At 36.9% G+C, this 17,804-nt stretch overlaps 1 protein-coding gene across 2 annotated transcripts in view; it reads left to right on the top strand.

The window, feature by feature from the left end:
• The window catches only part of CADM2 (cell adhesion molecule 2), a 612,364-nt gene extending 597,037 nt beyond the window's left edge, over window positions 1-15,327 (top strand). For both annotated transcript variants that reach the window (XM_042867465.1, XM_042867466.1), the window contains 2 exons: window positions 12,233-12,358; window positions 13,904-15,327. In XM_042867465.1, the coding sequence (XP_042723399.1) occupies window positions 12,233-12,358; window positions 13,904-14,022 (245 nt within the window). In that variant the 3' untranslated portion in view covers window positions 14,023-15,327. The remainder of the gene's footprint in view (window positions 1-12,232; window positions 12,359-13,903) is intronic.
• Window positions 15,328-17,804: the final 2,477 nt, after the last annotated feature.

Genomic DNA, 17,804 nt, shown 5'->3' on the forward strand with positions numbered 1-17,804 from the left:
ACAGCTGAGCCAGACCCAGCTGTCCTGGTGGCAGAGAAGCTGTCACAAATTCATGAATCTCACCTCTGCAGAAGAAGGAGTAGCATGCTAAAGTTTTAGAATTCTTATACTTCAGGTTTTATACTTAAGTAAATGTATAGGGTTTATACCTGCTTCACCTGCCAGAATGAATCTCTAATTTTCAGCTGTATGTAATACCTGCTAGTTTCTTATCAAGACAGAGATTGTTACAGGTGTTAGTGAGATGGTCATAACGAACATTTTGCTGACTGCATCGAATATGTCATAATGATCAGAATCGCGTTTTTAGGAGTGCATCTTTATTTTTCATCAGTTTAAGCTGAAAGAATGCTTCAGAGAGGAATATTACATCCTTGGCATGGATGTAATGTAAAGGGAAAAGATGAGGAAAAAAGGAAGGAAGGGAAGAAGGAAAGAGGCAATGAAAAGCCGCCGGCCAGTGATACTTGGGAAAGTAGTAATACACAGCTTTGCTTGGAACCTTCTTGTTTTCATTCAAGTTCTCTGTTTGTGCTTTCACAGAGGGAGGACTAAGTTCTTAGAGACCTTTTGAGAGAAAATGGCATTTAGTGAACTACTTCAGTTAAGTAGAATTGGATGCTGAGTGATGTGGGCTAATGAGACAATTCAGAGTAAAAGGAAACTCTCTTGCAGTTAAAATAGAATGAGAACCAAACAGGAAAAAGAAGGAAGTTACTTCTTGGAGTCATCAAATAGGAGATAAGGAGAATGCTTCTAGAGCCAAAAATACTAGGAAGTGCTTACTAGGTTTGTGAATGCTTCCAAGTATTTTTTTCCAGATAAGTGGCTGGAGGAAAATGTGTTGTGAAGATGTTGTCCTTTTAAGAGATATAGAGAAATAAGTTGTTCTTCTGGGCTTTCCAACAAGAATTTGAAGGGCCAAAGCTGTCCTTGGTAGACAGCCCTTGTTATACAGCGTTCTGGTACACTTAATGGACAGAATAGATGTTCAGTGAGGACAAGCATAATCCTGCCAACAAGAAATACCTGCAGTTTGACTAGGGAAGAGGATTCTTCTTGTAAGTTAAGCAATGATGTTTATGATGTTTTCAATTCTGAATTAATTTTTTTGTTGCTCTGAGAGTTGTAAACCTTAAGGAGCTCTAAGTCGTAAGAATGAACAGACCTTTGTACCATGATTACTTGCCCTATAAATATCTCTCCTGCTTTTTTCCAGCTTTTCTTTCTTACCGTAATCTCTCTAAAAGACTTTCAGTAACTTTCATGATGGTTCTCCATGCTCCAACTACAACCTCCAGGAGAAATGGAAGTATCACTTTCAATTTTTCCCTTGAAAGTTCTATTTCTTTGTTGGGTATCTGCTTGAGATTTTCCTTATCAACAGCCTCTTAATCTCAGAGTTTCTGTCTAGAAAGAGACCTCCATTTTGTCAACAGATGGCACATAATTTGAAGTTGTTGACATGTTTTGTTCTGCTTTTAAAAAGTTCTCCTCAGGAACTGTTCCAGCACATCGCTTACACTTATTTCCCAGGTTTCAGACTTTTTATGGCTTTTCAACATCAAGAGTCCAGCTCAGGCTGCTATTAAATTGGGTTTGCTGTCTTCAAATAGTGTGAGCATAATCGCCATTTAGTAAAATAAACATGGCCCCATTATTTCTTAATGCCTTGCTTAACAACTTTAAGATTAGCCCATGTCTCTCATACTCCCAGTAGGCAACACTTAAGCAGTGAGTAATATTTCTGTCTGCCATAGTCAAGTAATCCCAAATGTAAGTAATTTACAGGATGGCATTTGGGACTGTTACAAGAGACATATTGTAATATGTCACTGAAAATCAGCCTGCCTTTGCACGTTTGATCAACAGCCAGATGGAGGCTTTTATCACATTTATTTAATCTGAAATATACATAGTAATTACACTGGACCTCTGAATTTTTCAGTCCTTGTGGCTGTCTCCAGAGATGGTAGGAAATGAATCTGTCAGTTACATACTAGTGTGGATGTGACCCCCATGGTAGAATCCTCATGTATTGCAGCTAACAGTGCTGACAACAGAGACTGTAAGTGCTGCTAGAAATGAACACATACTGCTGAGTTCAAAAAAAGTAGCCCCATAAACCAAAACTAGCACAGCATAATTTTTTATGAATACAACAGTCCTCTAGGAAAGCAAAGACTGACCTTATTCATAACAAATCCATTACCAACCAATGGCAGTAAGAGTAAACAATCTCTTACTAATAGCTGGATGGTATTTAACTTTAAGACTTCTGAAAACAACGAAGTCTTAATGTTCCCAGGGGAAGATTTGGTTAAGATATTGAATTCCACCAACCATGTCATTATTAAATGAAGAAAATATTGTTGTTTCCATTAGTAGAGAGTTGGCATGAAGAATGGATGGCATTCAGTTGAACCACTGGCAATAATTCCAACAAATTGAAGATAGTCTTATTGCTTGGACAGAAACTTCACTAATGGAGGTTGTCATTATTCCAATTACATTTACATCATCTTCACATCCATTTACATAGGATTTTATGCCCTCATTAAAATGGCCATAAAAGATGCCTAAAATGTTAACAGGAGTATTCACCTTCCTCCCAATAATTTACTCATTTTTTCTGTTACTTAGAATTACAACAGTCTACCTCCACTAATGTTTCTCACCTCTCTATTTCTGAGATGATCTGAGCCAGTCAACAGCCTTCCTTGGATCAGTTACCCTAGCCACAAGTATGCCTGGCTAATCTTCTAGAGATATATTGACAGATAAAATACGCTATTAACTGCCGAAGAGGAAATTCTGTTGCAGTTATTCATACTGAGTAATCTCACGGCAGATTAAATTGCTCTTCAGCATGACTAAGGTGACAGATTCTGGCTGTAAGTGGATGGTTTACTGAGGTATTTTGATGTTGTATAGGTTTATAATTATTCTAATCTGTTTTGGTAAGGAGAACTTAGTATGACCAGCATAAAGAATTCATTTGAACAATAGCTTTTCTTCCAGCATGGAGTAAGTTTTAATTAGAACTGTTCTTCAAATAAATTAAAACTGCCTTTCTTTCTTCTGCCTTTCTCCCTTTGAAAACTTTCCTGAATTGATTAAATCCACCATACCTTGTGCAACTGTGGATCCACTCATGCTTCTCTGTTCCTTATACAACCGTGGATATTCTCTGCTAGCTTTAAGTCTGCTTCTCTGCCTTACTTACTCTAGCTTCTGCCATTGGGAACACCTTCCTCTATATCTACACTTTACTGAAGTTCTACATTTATTAAATATCATTTCTTAGCTGAAAGTTGATCTTTCTTGCACTGCTTACCTGAGGTAGAAGGTTTAGTTGAGCTATACGGTGGTACTGATTAACTCTGAAAAACAATTTGTGAGGGAATTTATACATAAACATAAAAACAAAGTGGCAAAAAAAGTCATTGTGGGAAATATTATACTACTTTCCAGAAGCTACTGGCTAGCAGAATTACTTTCTTAAGTGCTTTGAAGGATTATCTTTAAACAATCTGATCACAGTTTGTGATGTGTAGTTGTGGTGACAAGCCATGGCTTTCTCATTGTCTGCAAATGATAAGACTGGAAGAGACCATAAGGCAGCAAGAGATACCTGAGTTCAGAACCTGCTGAGCATACACACACACTCCCCTTCTCATACAGACATTTGTCTGCATGTTCTGCTTGGCAAGCTGAAATCTGTAGGAAGTGACCAAAAGTCACAGCTATAAGGTACTACAACAAAGAGAGCAGGAGAGTTCACTGGCATCTCCAGTTTCTGTGTTAATTAGGGAATTATTCATTATTTATATAGATAATTAACTTCTGGTGTCAAGAAAAGGAGTTGTGCATACATATGCACACCTACTCCAGCTGGTGTCTGTCCTTAATTGTTGATGAAGAAAACAAAAAAAAGCAGAGATCCTCCTATGCTTATTGATGGAAAGTCGTTAGAGGAAAGATGACACAAAATGCAGTTTTTTCTCAGAAAATAGGAAATCATGCATCTTGACTTTCTAGGTAGGGTTGGCTTTTTTTTTTTTTTTTTTTTTTTTTTTTTTATGTCTAATAGGCTGTAGTTTCCAAACTTCAATCTGCTTTGCTTTGTTTGTGCAATGGAGGGAGACACTGAGCATTCTGGAACTTCAGAAGAAGAAGAAAATTAAAATGCTGGAAGCAGAGTTAATCCATCACCTGGCTGTTGTGCTGCAGCCTACCATATAACTCACTTGGAAAGACAGGCTTAACAGAAATTTTACAGTCATTTCTGCCAGTTTTCTGTTTCCCCACATCCCCCTTCCTTAGTAGCCAGAAGTTATAGCTGGATTGTCTGCAAGTATTTATTCCCTTCATTATTCTCTACAAAAAGAAAGATGAAAAGTTTGCAGATATTAGGTTTTTTGTTTGTTTTTCTATGACAAGGTCTAAAGAAATTAATGAGTTTATTGAAGGACGAAATATAATGTCAATAAGAGAAGTCTGTTGTGTGCTCTAATTAGAAGATGTGTTCCCTTCAGAAAGCTGGAGCTTTTAAAGAACGATTGAAAAAGAAAAAGAAAAAAAAAGAAAAAACTTTGAGTAACTGTGTCAATGAAATAAAAGACAAGGCAGAAAATCTGGAACGAGGCTCTAAGGACCCTAGAAAATATTAAATTTTCCATTTCTTACCCAGTGTAGATATACAGCTCTCTTATTAGCACCGAAAGAAAAAAATTAGTAATAGATATGGGCAATATTTTTATTTACCTTGGACAAGGGCCCCTTACTCACGAATACACATCAGAAGATGTGATGTTTTACCTTCACTGAAAGAAATCTCAGATTCATGAGAACAACATGATCTCTCAAAAGGAGCTGTAGATTCATCTGTTGACACATTAGTGGGGCTTTTATCCTTCTGGGATGTGGGCTCTTCTTAATAGCAATGTATATATAATTCAGTGCTATGGGGGAAGAAAAAAAAAAAGAAGAAGAAAGAAAGAAAAAACATTTAGAGGCAAAATGTGACAAATGTGCTACTGCGGTAATACCAGAAGAAAAGGCTATCAATTCTTTTGAAGGTTTACAAGTGAACTTTTTTTCTGTCTGTCTTCTCTATGGTTGATGATGTTCTCCTATTAAAACAGCAGTTTATATATGCTGCATATTAGCACTCTGTTTTGTTCTTCTTTGCTTCAGGCACTGAAGTAAAAGGAAGGCTGTCACATATTTTAAGTTCAAAACTGGTTAATAACAAAACACATTTTCAACAAATTTCACTACCAACCCCTTTGGGCAGCTACTCTTTGCAATTTAAATGAGGGTTTAGAAAACTTTCTTTTCTTCCTTAACAATACTTTCACAAGTTTCAAGTACATGTATTTTAGTGGTTAGTAGCATATTACAAAATGAGATTAAAAGTACCTGTTTCAGCACTCCAGGCCAGGAAGGGAAAATTGAGCTGTGGGGTGCCCAAATGAAGATGCTAAAATGGGTAAAATTTCCTCACAAGCACTTATCACAGACAGCACCACAGCTACCATTCCTATTCCTAAATCAAACACCTTGTCAGCTGTCAATGCAGCCCTACCTACTATCCATATTTGTGAGTAAATTCCTTAGTCTTTTCTTTTTTTTTTTTTTTTTTTTTGGTTGACTGATTTTTAAACTGAATTATCTAAATGCTGCAGCATGAGCTGACCAATTATGAGACAAGAAGGCACTGGGGAAAGAGTTGAGGTGTTACAAATGTCTCCTAACGGTGTGAAAAGCTTCAAAAGGGACCTGTGCTTTATTATATGCCAAAGAAATCACAATGGGGAGAAACCTTTATTGAAAAATTGATCTCAGGGCACAGATTTTGTATGAAGCTTTTTGTCTCTATTAGGGTTTTTCTAAAGGCATCCTTCCTGCAGGTTCTCTGATATCTAATGAGGTCTGAGCTCCTGCGGCATTCTGTTCTTTCAGGATAGTTACAGGAAAACAATGATCTTGAGATCTATACTGTCTCTTAAAATTGGTTGTAATTGATCCATAGTTCCTAAGTAAGCAATTTGAAGAGAATGAAAGAGCATGATCACAAAAGCTCTCTTTCTTTAGGAAGCTCCGCTGAAATATGTCTTAGTGAAGGGGAATATTTCTAATTTAGCTTATATTCACTGGTGAACTTCTCAAAATTCAAAAGGAAGAACTAAAGAGTCCTGTCCATTACTTGCTTTCTGTAATTTTAGCATTTTATTTCACAAAGGCACTTAAAAGTACTCAAACATGTAGATGTGGTTCCTTGCTAGATTTTCTCCAGAAGCTTTCATTGCTTTCCACTGCACATTCTCACCTTACCCTTCTTCATTTGCATAAACTCAACACTCTTCAAATAGGACAGACTGGGGTTTCTTTTTGTGCTTTGGATCTCCTCAACCCCAAATGCACATTGCTTTATTGATCTGATTCTGTGCCAGGCCCTTTAAACAGTGTCTTTGCCCAAAGTATGAATGCTTTGCAAATTGTACTGGGAATGATAGCAGGCCCTGGAAATTGAGAAAAGGAGGAGGAATTACTTGAAGAGATTTTGCTGCCACATAAATTGTGACTTGGTGCTACACCACAGGATTTCTTGCTGGAACAGTCCTATTTTGCCTAAGTAATGGATTATTCATGAAATCAGTAAAAGTGACTGTAGGCTCGGGGTTTCAGCACTTGTCAGAAATGGGACATCCGTTTTTTTTTCCCAGCCTTAAGGAACAGTTATTTTCAAATAATGTGTGCTTAATTTGTGTTCATTTTGAGAATGCATTTTAAGCTCTGGAGCAAAATATAGCCTTTATTTCCAAATTTTCTTTTAGTATAAATGGTCAAAACAAATGATTACTTTAGGTCCCTAAAAGCTGAGCATGTCATACTCAAAGTGATTTTTGTGTAACTTTTTTAGTTCATCACCAGGGCTAAAAATTAGGCTTTACAATAAAGAGGTCTACTTGAGCATATTCCCCAAAATATGCTACCATTTCAGCATACACAGCTCTTTTTCTCCCATTGCTTGGAAAAGGGTTATGTGACCCCTTCCTGCAGCCTGCTTAGTCAAGTCAACTGTGCATAAATAAAAAGGAAACTTATGCAGGAAGAAAATGAAATTAGATGGATAATTATCATATACTTCATGCAAAAGCATGAAAAACTGTTTCAGCATTTCTCTGCTTAGCTAATGTGTGAAATCACATAAAAATATTCTACGCTGAAACTTAGTCATTCAGTCAGAAAATGCACTTATCTCCTTATTTAATAGGTGTAAAGTCTTATCCAATGTGTTTCACTTCTTAATGAATGATCTATTACTTTCCTCTTACTCATTTTAAGTATGTTATCTCTGTAAGTCTGTGAACAAACAGTAATGGGTAAATCCGAGAAGCTGAAAATGTCACTGTATCAGCAATCAGTATTTCAAAAGTACTTCCTAAATTTAGGACAGAAACAAATAAAAAAGACTCCTTGGCTTTACTGGCATTGTCTTGCTATAAGATTTCTTTAGTCCAATCAAAGAGTAAAATTAACAGTATAAGAACTGATCTTTGAAGATCTAGACTAATAAAGATCTTTGAATTTCTGCATCTCAGGCAATTACTATTTTAGTTTATTGTGCTCTTGCAGTAGAAAACAGTCTAACAAACTAATCCCTTTTTTATTTCTTCCCTTGATTATGAGAATTTATTGCACAATTGTATAATTAAGACATTACTTACTGGAGTTATGAGTGTGGCAGGCTAAGACCAGGTAAAACTCATGAAGATAATAAAGGGCATCCTCCCTGAAGAGAGCTGGTAATAAAAACGCCTAGAGCACTTGGAAGATTGTGTATGGTCACTCTATAAATATCTAAAATACAAAATGCTATATTTTCCAAACCCCTGTTTTTCTGTCTTTCGGCTACTGTTCAGGAACATTTTGACACAGTAATTATTTATGAGATGGTAGATAGTTCCAGATCTATAATTCAGGCATGGGGCTTAGGTCATTTAATGAATGGCAAATGTATAGTGCATTACACAGCATGCATAATGTAGAGCATATTTATATTTAATGTTAACATTATTTTTCAATGAGGCGAAAATTTCTATGAGAAGCACTTCCTGTTCATAGCATTGTTTATATTGTGCAGGTTTTCATTTTGCTATGAAAGGATGCTTGTTTCCCCCCAAAAATATTGTCTTCTTGTGAAGATCTTTCTCCACTTCTTTCCCTTCCTTCCATTCCTTCCTTTCATTTTTTTTCTTTTAAAAAGGTTATTTTTTCTGTGGTAATAATCACTGAATCATAGAATGGTTCGGGTTGAAAGGGGCCTTTAAGATTATGTAGTTCCAACCCTCCTGCTGTAGTCAGGGACACCTCCCACTAGACCAGTTTGCTCAAAGCCCCATCCAGCTTGACCTTGAATGCCTCCAGGGAAGGGTCATTCACAACCTCACCTGGCATCCTGTTCCAGTGTCTCACCACCCTCACACTAAAGATTTTCTTCCTAACAGCTAGTCTAAATCTACCCACTTGCAGTAAAAGGAACATTTTCCCTCCTCCTGTCATTACATGCACTTATAAAAAGTTTCTCCCCAGTTTTCCTGTAGGTCCCCTGCAGATACTGGAGGGCTGCTATGAGGTCCTCTTGGAGCCTTCTCTTCTCCAGACTGAAGAGCACCAACTCTCTCAGCCTGTCCTCATAGGAGAGATGCTACTGCCCTCTGATCATCTTCATGGCCCTCCTCTGGACCTGCTCCAAATGAATTCTTGTGCTAAGGGCTCCAGAACTATACACAGTACTCATGAGGGCAGAGTAGAGGGGTGGGGTCATTACCCTCAACCTGCTGGCACACTTCTCTTGATGCAATCCAGGATACAATTGGCCTTTTGGACTGCAAGTGCGCATTGCCAAATCATGTTGAGTCTTTCATCAACTGAGACCCCCAAATCCGTCTCCTCAGGGCTGCTCTCAAGCCTTTCTCCACCCAGCCTCTGTCTGTACTTGGGATTGCCCCACATGAGTTGCAGGACTTTGTACTTGCCCAAGTCAAAATTCATGAGGTTGGCATAAGCCTGTCCAGGTCCCTCTGGATAGCATCCCTTTTCTCTGTCATATCATCTGCACCACTCAGCTTGGTGCCATCTGCAAATTTGCTGTGGTGCACTCAATCCCATTGTCCACACAGCCTACAAAGACGTTAAATAGCACCAGTCCCAGTACTGATCTCTGAGAAACACCACTCATTGCCAGTTTCCAATTGGACACTGAGCCGTTTAATGCAACTCTGAGTGCAGACATCCAGCTAATTCCTTATCCAACAAGTAGTCCATTCATCCATTTTTCTCCAATTTTGTAATCAGGATGTTGTGCAGGACAGTGTCAAAAACTTTGCGCAAATCCAGGTAGATGACGTTAGTTGCCCTTCCTTTACCTACCATAACTCCATCATGAAAGACTATCATCTTTATCAGACATGTCTTGCCCTTCATGAAACCATGTTGGTCACCACAAATCACCTCGTATTTATTTTCCATTTGACTTAGTAGGGCCTTCTGGAGAATCTGCTCCACCGTCTTGCTAGGCACAGAGGTGAGACTGACTGGCCTGTAGTTCCCTGGATCTTCTTTTTTTGGCTTCTTGAGAATGAAAGTAGTTCATAGACAGTTTCTTTGTGAATAGACTTCTGTGACGATATTTATCAATATAATCTTACAAAAATTGAGAAACATAAAGTTCTCTCTCAATGGCAATACAATACTATTTTTGCATTTCAATGAAAAACTAAAATTTAGGGCTAAAAATGTCAATCTTTAGGAACAGTAGAATCTCATTAATCTTCATCATAAGCAGTCCACTGCATCAGGTATGCTAAAGGAAGGACCTATATGCTGGAAAGCACTTGAGGATGAAAACACAGGCATATTCACTTCAGTGTATAGTGATTACCTTTATGCGACAATTTCTGTCTGCAGTGCTTATTAAAGCTCACATAAGAGTGATGTGTAAATCTGGGTATTGAGCTTGTATGCTGCAATCAGCTTTTCAAAAAGTACCTCTGGATGAAGTGCAATGCTAGTCCTTCTCTGTATTATACTCTACATCAGGAAGGATATTATCCCTCAAAATATTGCCTTTCACTTGTTAATTTTAATGCTACTATATTAGCAAGTATGTAAGTATATCAGTGGGAAAACAAATTCATCCTGCTCCTGCCCAGTTTCTGGGGAAGAGCGTCTCCTGCAGATTACATACAGCACTTATGGACATTGCTCCTCCTGAGTGCCAAAATTGGTGCTGGTTTACAGCAACTTTGCCACAGGCACCACAGAAGGAGGAATTTGCTAGATGGCTCAAGCAGACTGAAAGTCCTGCAGCAAGCTGTCACCTTCCATTTTCTCAAGTGAGTAATCACTGCCTTCTAAGCGCTGTTGAAAGCAGAGCCTCTGCAAGGCCTGGGGAAGGATGGCTGTGGGCTCCAAGCTGTGGCTCTGGCAGGTTGAGATTTCAGCCCTCCTCCTGCCTTTTCCCGCAAGGCTGCTGGCACACAGAGATGAGGGTCCTTCTTGATCAAAATAGAGCCGATGGCCGTTTGAATTGAACCCCCCTCCTCAATATAGCGAGCCAGAATTTTCATGAGGATGGAGAAGGGGCAGGGACAGTGGACTTTATAATGTGTTTCTAGCTTTCTTGAGGCCCCTAACTAGTTTGCTGTGATGTCTGCAGAAGTGCTGTGGCCATTTTTCCGTAAGTCCTCTTAGCAGCCAGAAGACAAACAGTTGGGAGTTCTGAAGCCAGCAGCAGGAGAGGAAGCCATGCTTCAGGGGTCTGGGGACTGTAAAGAGCAGAACAGTATCTATTACCATGACCCATACTGCTGTGTGCTCCAGCAAACTTTGAGTTTCCATGTGGCTGATGTTTTGCAAAGAGAGGGGAAAGCATGCCTCTTTCATTTCATCTGAATAATGCTATGTTTATACATACATGTGTATGTAGATATATAAATACATCTCACCATTAAACGGTGATCTTGGTCAGCATAATGTAATTGTGGTGTCACACAATCACACTTCCTAAGCACTATCAGAGGGACTTTAATTGTCTTTGCAGGGTAGCCTTCTTTTATCTGTAAATATTTTTTCTGCCTTTCTGTTTTGCAAAAAGAAATTGTTTGCAGACTACTTGTAGAATATAAATGGCTGCTACAAGGGAAATGCCCTTGAAACAGTGTGTATAGACTGACAGCAACATAGAGAACATGCTAATAGCATCTTGAGAGAATTACTATTACCATGTAGCTGAGGCGCTTTCATCAAAACAGAAATCTTAACATGACTCTTTGATGGAATATTTTCTTCCTTTTGCATATTTCAGCTGACAAAGATTGCTCATTCATTGTTCAAAAGTTCCAGAGAATTACCCACCTCTAAATAGTGTCATTTCCCAGTATTCTTTGCAACATTCATAAAGCACCAGCCAACAGAACAGACAGGTGACCAGCACAGAAGACTCAAATCTGAAAACATTCATTGTAGCACCTTGTCCAGAGTTAGTAAAGTGGACATGAGAATACACTGCTGCATATATTACAGCTCGTTCCGTTTGTGTGCTAATTGAGTATTCATAGTAAACTCTCAAACCGAGGCTTGAAAATGAATGATGATCTTTCAGGTTGCCCGATACCTTTATCTGACCAAATTCATGCAGACTCAGCCATGTGCAGAGGGACTTTGCAAGGCTGCACTTTATCTGCCTTTTTATTTCTGGTGCAATAGGATAGGAATGAGAGGAAGAGAATATATAAGGGTTCCCCACTGAGAATCAGGTCTATAAATTATGTATTATGCAGACACTATTCTGCTGATGCTATCTGATCCCCAATTCTCGGTTCCTTGTTTTTCCTTCTATAAATAGCTGTGGCCAGGTTTTCAGTTGTAAAATGACGAGGACAAAACCAGAAACCTTTCCCATTTAATAACCTCTGCCAAAGAAGAAGAAGGTAATATTTTTCATAACTGTAATGTCCTCAGGGCTTTGACAGTCTGGGAATACAAGCGGCACTGTGTTGTTGATAAGATATGGGTAGTAAATGTGGGAATAACCATGCTAAATATTAAAGTGGGAAAAGCTCTATTTTCAGGATGATCAGTGTAAAACTTGGTATTGTGATTTTTTCTTGTCAGTTTTTTTCTGTGTAGGACCATTTTTGGTTTTTGTTTCTCCCTGTAGATCCAAATGCTTTGGCTGGACAGACCGGACCTGACCACGCTCTAATAGGAGGAATAGTGGCTGTAGTTGTCTTTGTAACGCTATGTTCTATAATTCTCCTTGGTCGATACCTGGCAAGACATAAAGGTAGGATAGATTTAGTGGAACTTCTGTCCCTTTTGGAAGCAAGGCATGATTTCACCTGGGAATGCTTTTCCCTTTCACCTTCCCCCATCTGATGAATGGTTTGGACAAGAAAGCTCCATTCACACTCTAATCATGAATTTCTGTCCAGTTTTTCAGTGGACTAGCTAAGGCAAAAGATGTCCAGTTTTGTGTTCATGTCACAAATCATTGATTTAGAGTGACCCTTGATTTTAGCCTTTAGCTCTAGACACCTGATTATATAATCTTGTAGTATTAACTAGTATATCAAGTCAACAGATGCATGTTTATATACATACACAAGATTTTTCTTGTGCTGATACTTCTAACAAGCACTAAAAAAATAATTTTAAATACTGATTGTGAAATTCCAGATCAGTAGCTCTTTTGCTAACGGTCTCACCAGAGTAAGAGTTTCATTCCCAGGTCAAGCTTTACCTTATGCAGGGGTTTCACCTTAAGAATTCTATTCCTTTCATTGTGAATCCCCACCACCAACAGAGATAAGAGGGATGGAGTGACACTGACTTCTGACTAAGCCTCTCTGTGATCCCATTTTGACCTAGTTAATTCCGAAATCATTTTGTGAGATTTAACCTCTGAATAGCTTGCAGACTGGGTTGTTAAAACCCAGTTGATTTGCTTATCCTCACCAAAAAAAAAAAAAAGCCTAGAAGAAAGGATTAGTATTGGTGTTAACTCATTAAATCATTTAGGTAGGATAATCATATGGCTAGCAGACATCAGCTGATGCAAATAACATTTTAATTTGACTGGACCATGTAGGGGAAAAATAAACCTGTAGAAATGTGCCTCTTTTGTTTTTCATTTCTGAACAAAAGCATACAAATCTTATGCCAACATAAATTACATTTTTCACGAAGGGGCAGGTGGTTGTCAAGGTCAATACTTTTTATTCATTTCCTGATCATGAAAATGTGTGCTAGTATAATATGAATGGATTTAGTTAGTGAAACTACCTCAGTTTTGTAATTCCTGGAAATGACCGTAATACAATTCAGTAAAATTTAAGCATAGGTAAAATCATGTAAAAAGAAGTACAAAAAAGAAGTGGTCTTTTTTTTTTTTTTTTTTTTTTTTTTTTTTTTTAAGCATTTATGAATATCTAAATCTTCAAAGTTGATTTGATTTTTGTGAACAATTGTTCCATGAAATAACCAAGATTTTATCATTTATTCTATAATTACCAAATATATTGCATACTACTGCAGTTACATAAAAGGTGGTCTTCTCTTAAGGTATTTCTTTAATTTACTATGAGTAAATGTGAATTTGTGCATGTGGATTACCAGTGTTAATACTACAGATATTTCACGGACAAAGTAGAAAGCTGAACCTACCAGTATCATTCATACTAAAAATGTAAACGTATCCATCCATTCATGAAGCAATTGGAGCACTGTTAGAAATGTACTTCCTATAATACAATGTAAATCTAAAAAAAAAAACCTAATCTTTTTTCTTTCTTTTTTTTTTTTTTTTTTCCTGTTGTACTGATTCCTATAGGAACATATTTAACAAACGAAGCAAAAGGAGCTGAAGATGCACCTGATGCCGACACAGCCATTATCAATGCAGAAGGCAGCCAAGTCAATGCAGAGGAGAAAAAGGAGTATTTCATTTAGATACAGAACTAGAATCTTGGAGTTTTACTTATCAGGCTGAATGGTGGAGAAAACTGGCTATCATTTTTCAGACTTCATTTCTGCCATATTCTGCTATCTTTATTAACTTGCATACCTGCTCTAAGTAGCCAGTTTATACCAACAATCAGCTCTTGACATCCCCATTCTATAATTACAGCATCGTGTATAAAGCAGGACATTTCTTATTGCCTAAAATTCATATCCACTGCTCTCTTAACATACAGTGCTTGAATATACAGCCTTAACAATGTTAATCATCATCTTAATTCAAGTTTTCTACATTTTTAAATGTTATACAGCTTTCTTCTTTTTCAGTTTCTTTTACCATGATCCCTACTAGTATGTCATAGAACAATATTCATAACAAATACTATTAGGTAAGGACCTAATTTACTTACATAAAATGTTAAGTCTAAGACTAGAGGTTTACAAAGAATGTTTTATACATGTCTATAATTAAAAAAGCAACTTGTTTTTGAGACATATGCCCTAGGAAATACAAACAGAAGTCTTTGTAGAATAGTTTTTTGTGTGCTTGGATTTGGTGGGATAAAAAAACAACTATCCATCCACTAAATTTTTTGTTTTGCTTTGCTTTGCTTTATTATGTTTTAAATGGTACCTTGACAGCAGTGCCATGTTTCAGTGATAAAATCATGCTGAATAGCTAAACTGATTCTGCAAATTTAGATAATAGTGCTTCATTTGAAACAAATTTGTCTTTCCATTATACTGCTTTTTTGGGATTACAAAGATTAGAGATTTGTTTTGTGTGTGAGTAATTTCTGTTTTTGTAATTTATTTGCTTTACATGGACTCACCTGCCTACTCAAATTTGAAGCGTCCATGGGGCATGACTGCAAGACATTTTAGTATATGTATATAGTGCATATAATAAATTCAATTAAACATTGTTTGATACATATTTAACTTTTTTGGCAGTAGCTAAGTCAGTCACAAGTAGGCATTTTCTAATGTCATTATATCCCTTTAGATATGACTCAAATAAATATTCTGAGTAGGTAACATGTATAAGTATTTTTTTTGTCTGTATGTCCTAGCACTGTTCAGCAGCAAACTTTTCTAGTTCTTGTTAGTTTTTCTTTGTTATACAATGGAAGCACAATGTTATATGGAAAGGTAGTTTTATGCTAACAACCAGTGCACAGCCTCAGGTTTTAAATTACAACCACATTTGATTACAATCCTTAAAAAATACTATTGAGTTGCAAAAATTATCAGTTTTTAATTTGGCAGTTCCAGAGCTGCTTCTCTATGTTGGTTTGCCAAAAAAGAAAAAAAGAAAAAAAAGTTAAAAAAAAAAAAAAGTAAAAAAAAAAAAAAGTAAAAAAAAAATAGAAATGTTAAAACAAAAGATATATGTTTTGTGTATACAGTAAATGGACTAATTCTTTATATTAAATTCCTGTCTATGCATTTTGTGAGGTACAAACTTATGTCACCGTGAATGATAGAGAATTCCTGCCATGCTTTTAGCTCCACAGTGAAAGTCTCTGTTTGGATTATTTCTGAATTTTTTTGTGTAATTGACAGCTGAAAATCACATGCTCTTAACTGCGACAACAAAACACTGTAAGCCCATTGGCTTATTTCCTCTTCCAATGAAGTAACAAGGTTGCCATAACAGCTCTTAGTAATGATTCTACACTGGAGAATGCAAGTTAGTCTAGATGGAGTTTGTTGTACTCCTGAGTTTTGCACCTTTGACAAAAGAATATTTCTCTCTGGTTGTTGTACTTGTTTGTGAAGCCTAAAAGCATGATGGTCTACTGTAAAGGACTTTCTCCTGGGATTTTATTTTTGTGTGGGAAAGGGAGAGTTTGGAATATGACATCATGTAGTATGGAAAAATGGAAGATAAAGGTGCTGTGTCAGATTATTTATCAAAAGAGTATAAACCTTTTAAGGACAATACTAGAGTATTTTAATTGTTTTTGTTGAAACATTTATCTTGTTAATTTCAAGAAAATAGGGTGACGTCAATCAAGCAGCACTTTTTTTCAAAATATACAGACATAAATAATATGATGTGGTTGAGTGTTAACATAATAAATCATATACAGTATGACATTTTAAAGAAATTAGTCTGCATTGATGTGATTGCATGCTTGTTTTTACAGTTCACTCCATACCCATCTGTGGAAAAATGCAATAATATGTTAATATAATATGGTAGTTTGAGAGAACCAGGTAGGTGCTACTAGACACATTGAAAACTAGTATAGGTTTACAAGATATTCATGTCTTTCAAAACATACACATGTAAAAAGGCTGGCAAAGGAAGTCATTCAGTTTAGCACCAAAAATATGGATTCTTGCCACAACTGTAACTCCCAGTTAGCCACAGTAAATTGTCACACAATGCAAGGTTTCATTTCAGTACCTGGGGCCCAACTGAACTAAGCATCTAAGCACACACTCAGTGACAGGCATGGGAGAAGTTCCATTGAACTGTAAGGCACTATTCTTACGCATAAAAAGAAGTGCTTCCCTGGACAAGGGCCTTATTTGCTCAAGTGGAATTCCCCAGAAGTATGATGTTTATGCCTTTTTTTATTCTTCCTAATTCCAGCTTGTTTGAATAGCAGAGTTGTTACTTGAACTGTTGCCCAATGAAGGTCAGGCAGGACCTCCAAAAGCAGGATTGTTTTGAACCATTTTCTCCAGCAGTATAAAAACAGCATTTAAACTTTGCAAAAAAAAAAAAAAAGAAAAAAGAAAGAAAGAAAAAAAAAGATATGAATTGGACAGTTGAAATGTATTATTTCATTGGTTTCCAATTAAAACTAATCATGTGTGCTGATTTTTAATGCAGTTGATCTTCCATTATCTTGTACCTTGTGATGTCACTTACGTCTGTGCAAAGCAGGTGTAAAAACCACAACAAGCAGCCATAAATGGCAAATTCTGACTGGGTAGCACTTCACAAGCCTATCTAGTCCTCACAGATTGAAATTACTGTACCAAGTGTGAAGAGGCATCATTCTCTTTTGTAAGCAAAACCATGCCTCAAAGCTAATGATTTTCAGTAGGCTGGTTTTTAAACCAGTTTTCTGTTTCCTTTAGTCAAGATCCCATTCTGAAAGATTGCTTTAAAGATGGCTGCAAGGTACCCAGCAAATGGAGTCTCTGAATGGGAAGACATTAGCCAAAATATGTGTGACACCCTCTCCCTCACTCCCATGCAGAGTAGTTTTCTCAAAACCAGGTAGCTAGTTTCTGCCAGTGTACTGTTTACAATGTCGGTTGCTGATTATTTCTACACTTTTAAATGTGGTTTTTTTTTTTTTTTTTAAATTTCTTTTTTTCCAATGTTTGAAGAACATTCTCATGATTTGGACAAGAAAGCTGTGCATCAGAAGACAAGGGGTGCATCCTCACACTCTTTTAGCATCATCAGACAAATCAAGAAACAGTTTAGGGAACCTGATGTTGAATTTTGAGGCTCAGAATTTTAAGCTAGAACACGTTAAAAAGCTTTCACATTTCTTAGGAGTGGTTCATCTTGCACTGAGACTCCCTCTATAAAGGAATTTGTGGAGAAAACCAACTTTTCTAAATAAGACATGAAAGTTAACATCTTGTGTATTTTCATGACAGTATACTATATATATATATATATATAACTATTTCAATGAAAAGAAAGGACAGAATCATCTGTAATTATGTAATTCATGATTGTAACAGCACTGAAGTTACCATGTACGCACATGTACAGTAGCTCTTTCAGCAGTTACAGC

This window comes from Lagopus leucura, unplaced genomic scaffold, assembly GCF_019238085.1.
Source record: "Lagopus leucura isolate 7727_CA_CO unplaced genomic scaffold, USGS_WTPT01 Super-Scaffold_100001, whole genome shotgun sequence".
NCBI classification, from domain to species: domain Eukaryota; kingdom Metazoa; phylum Chordata; class Aves; order Galliformes; family Phasianidae; genus Lagopus; species Lagopus leucura.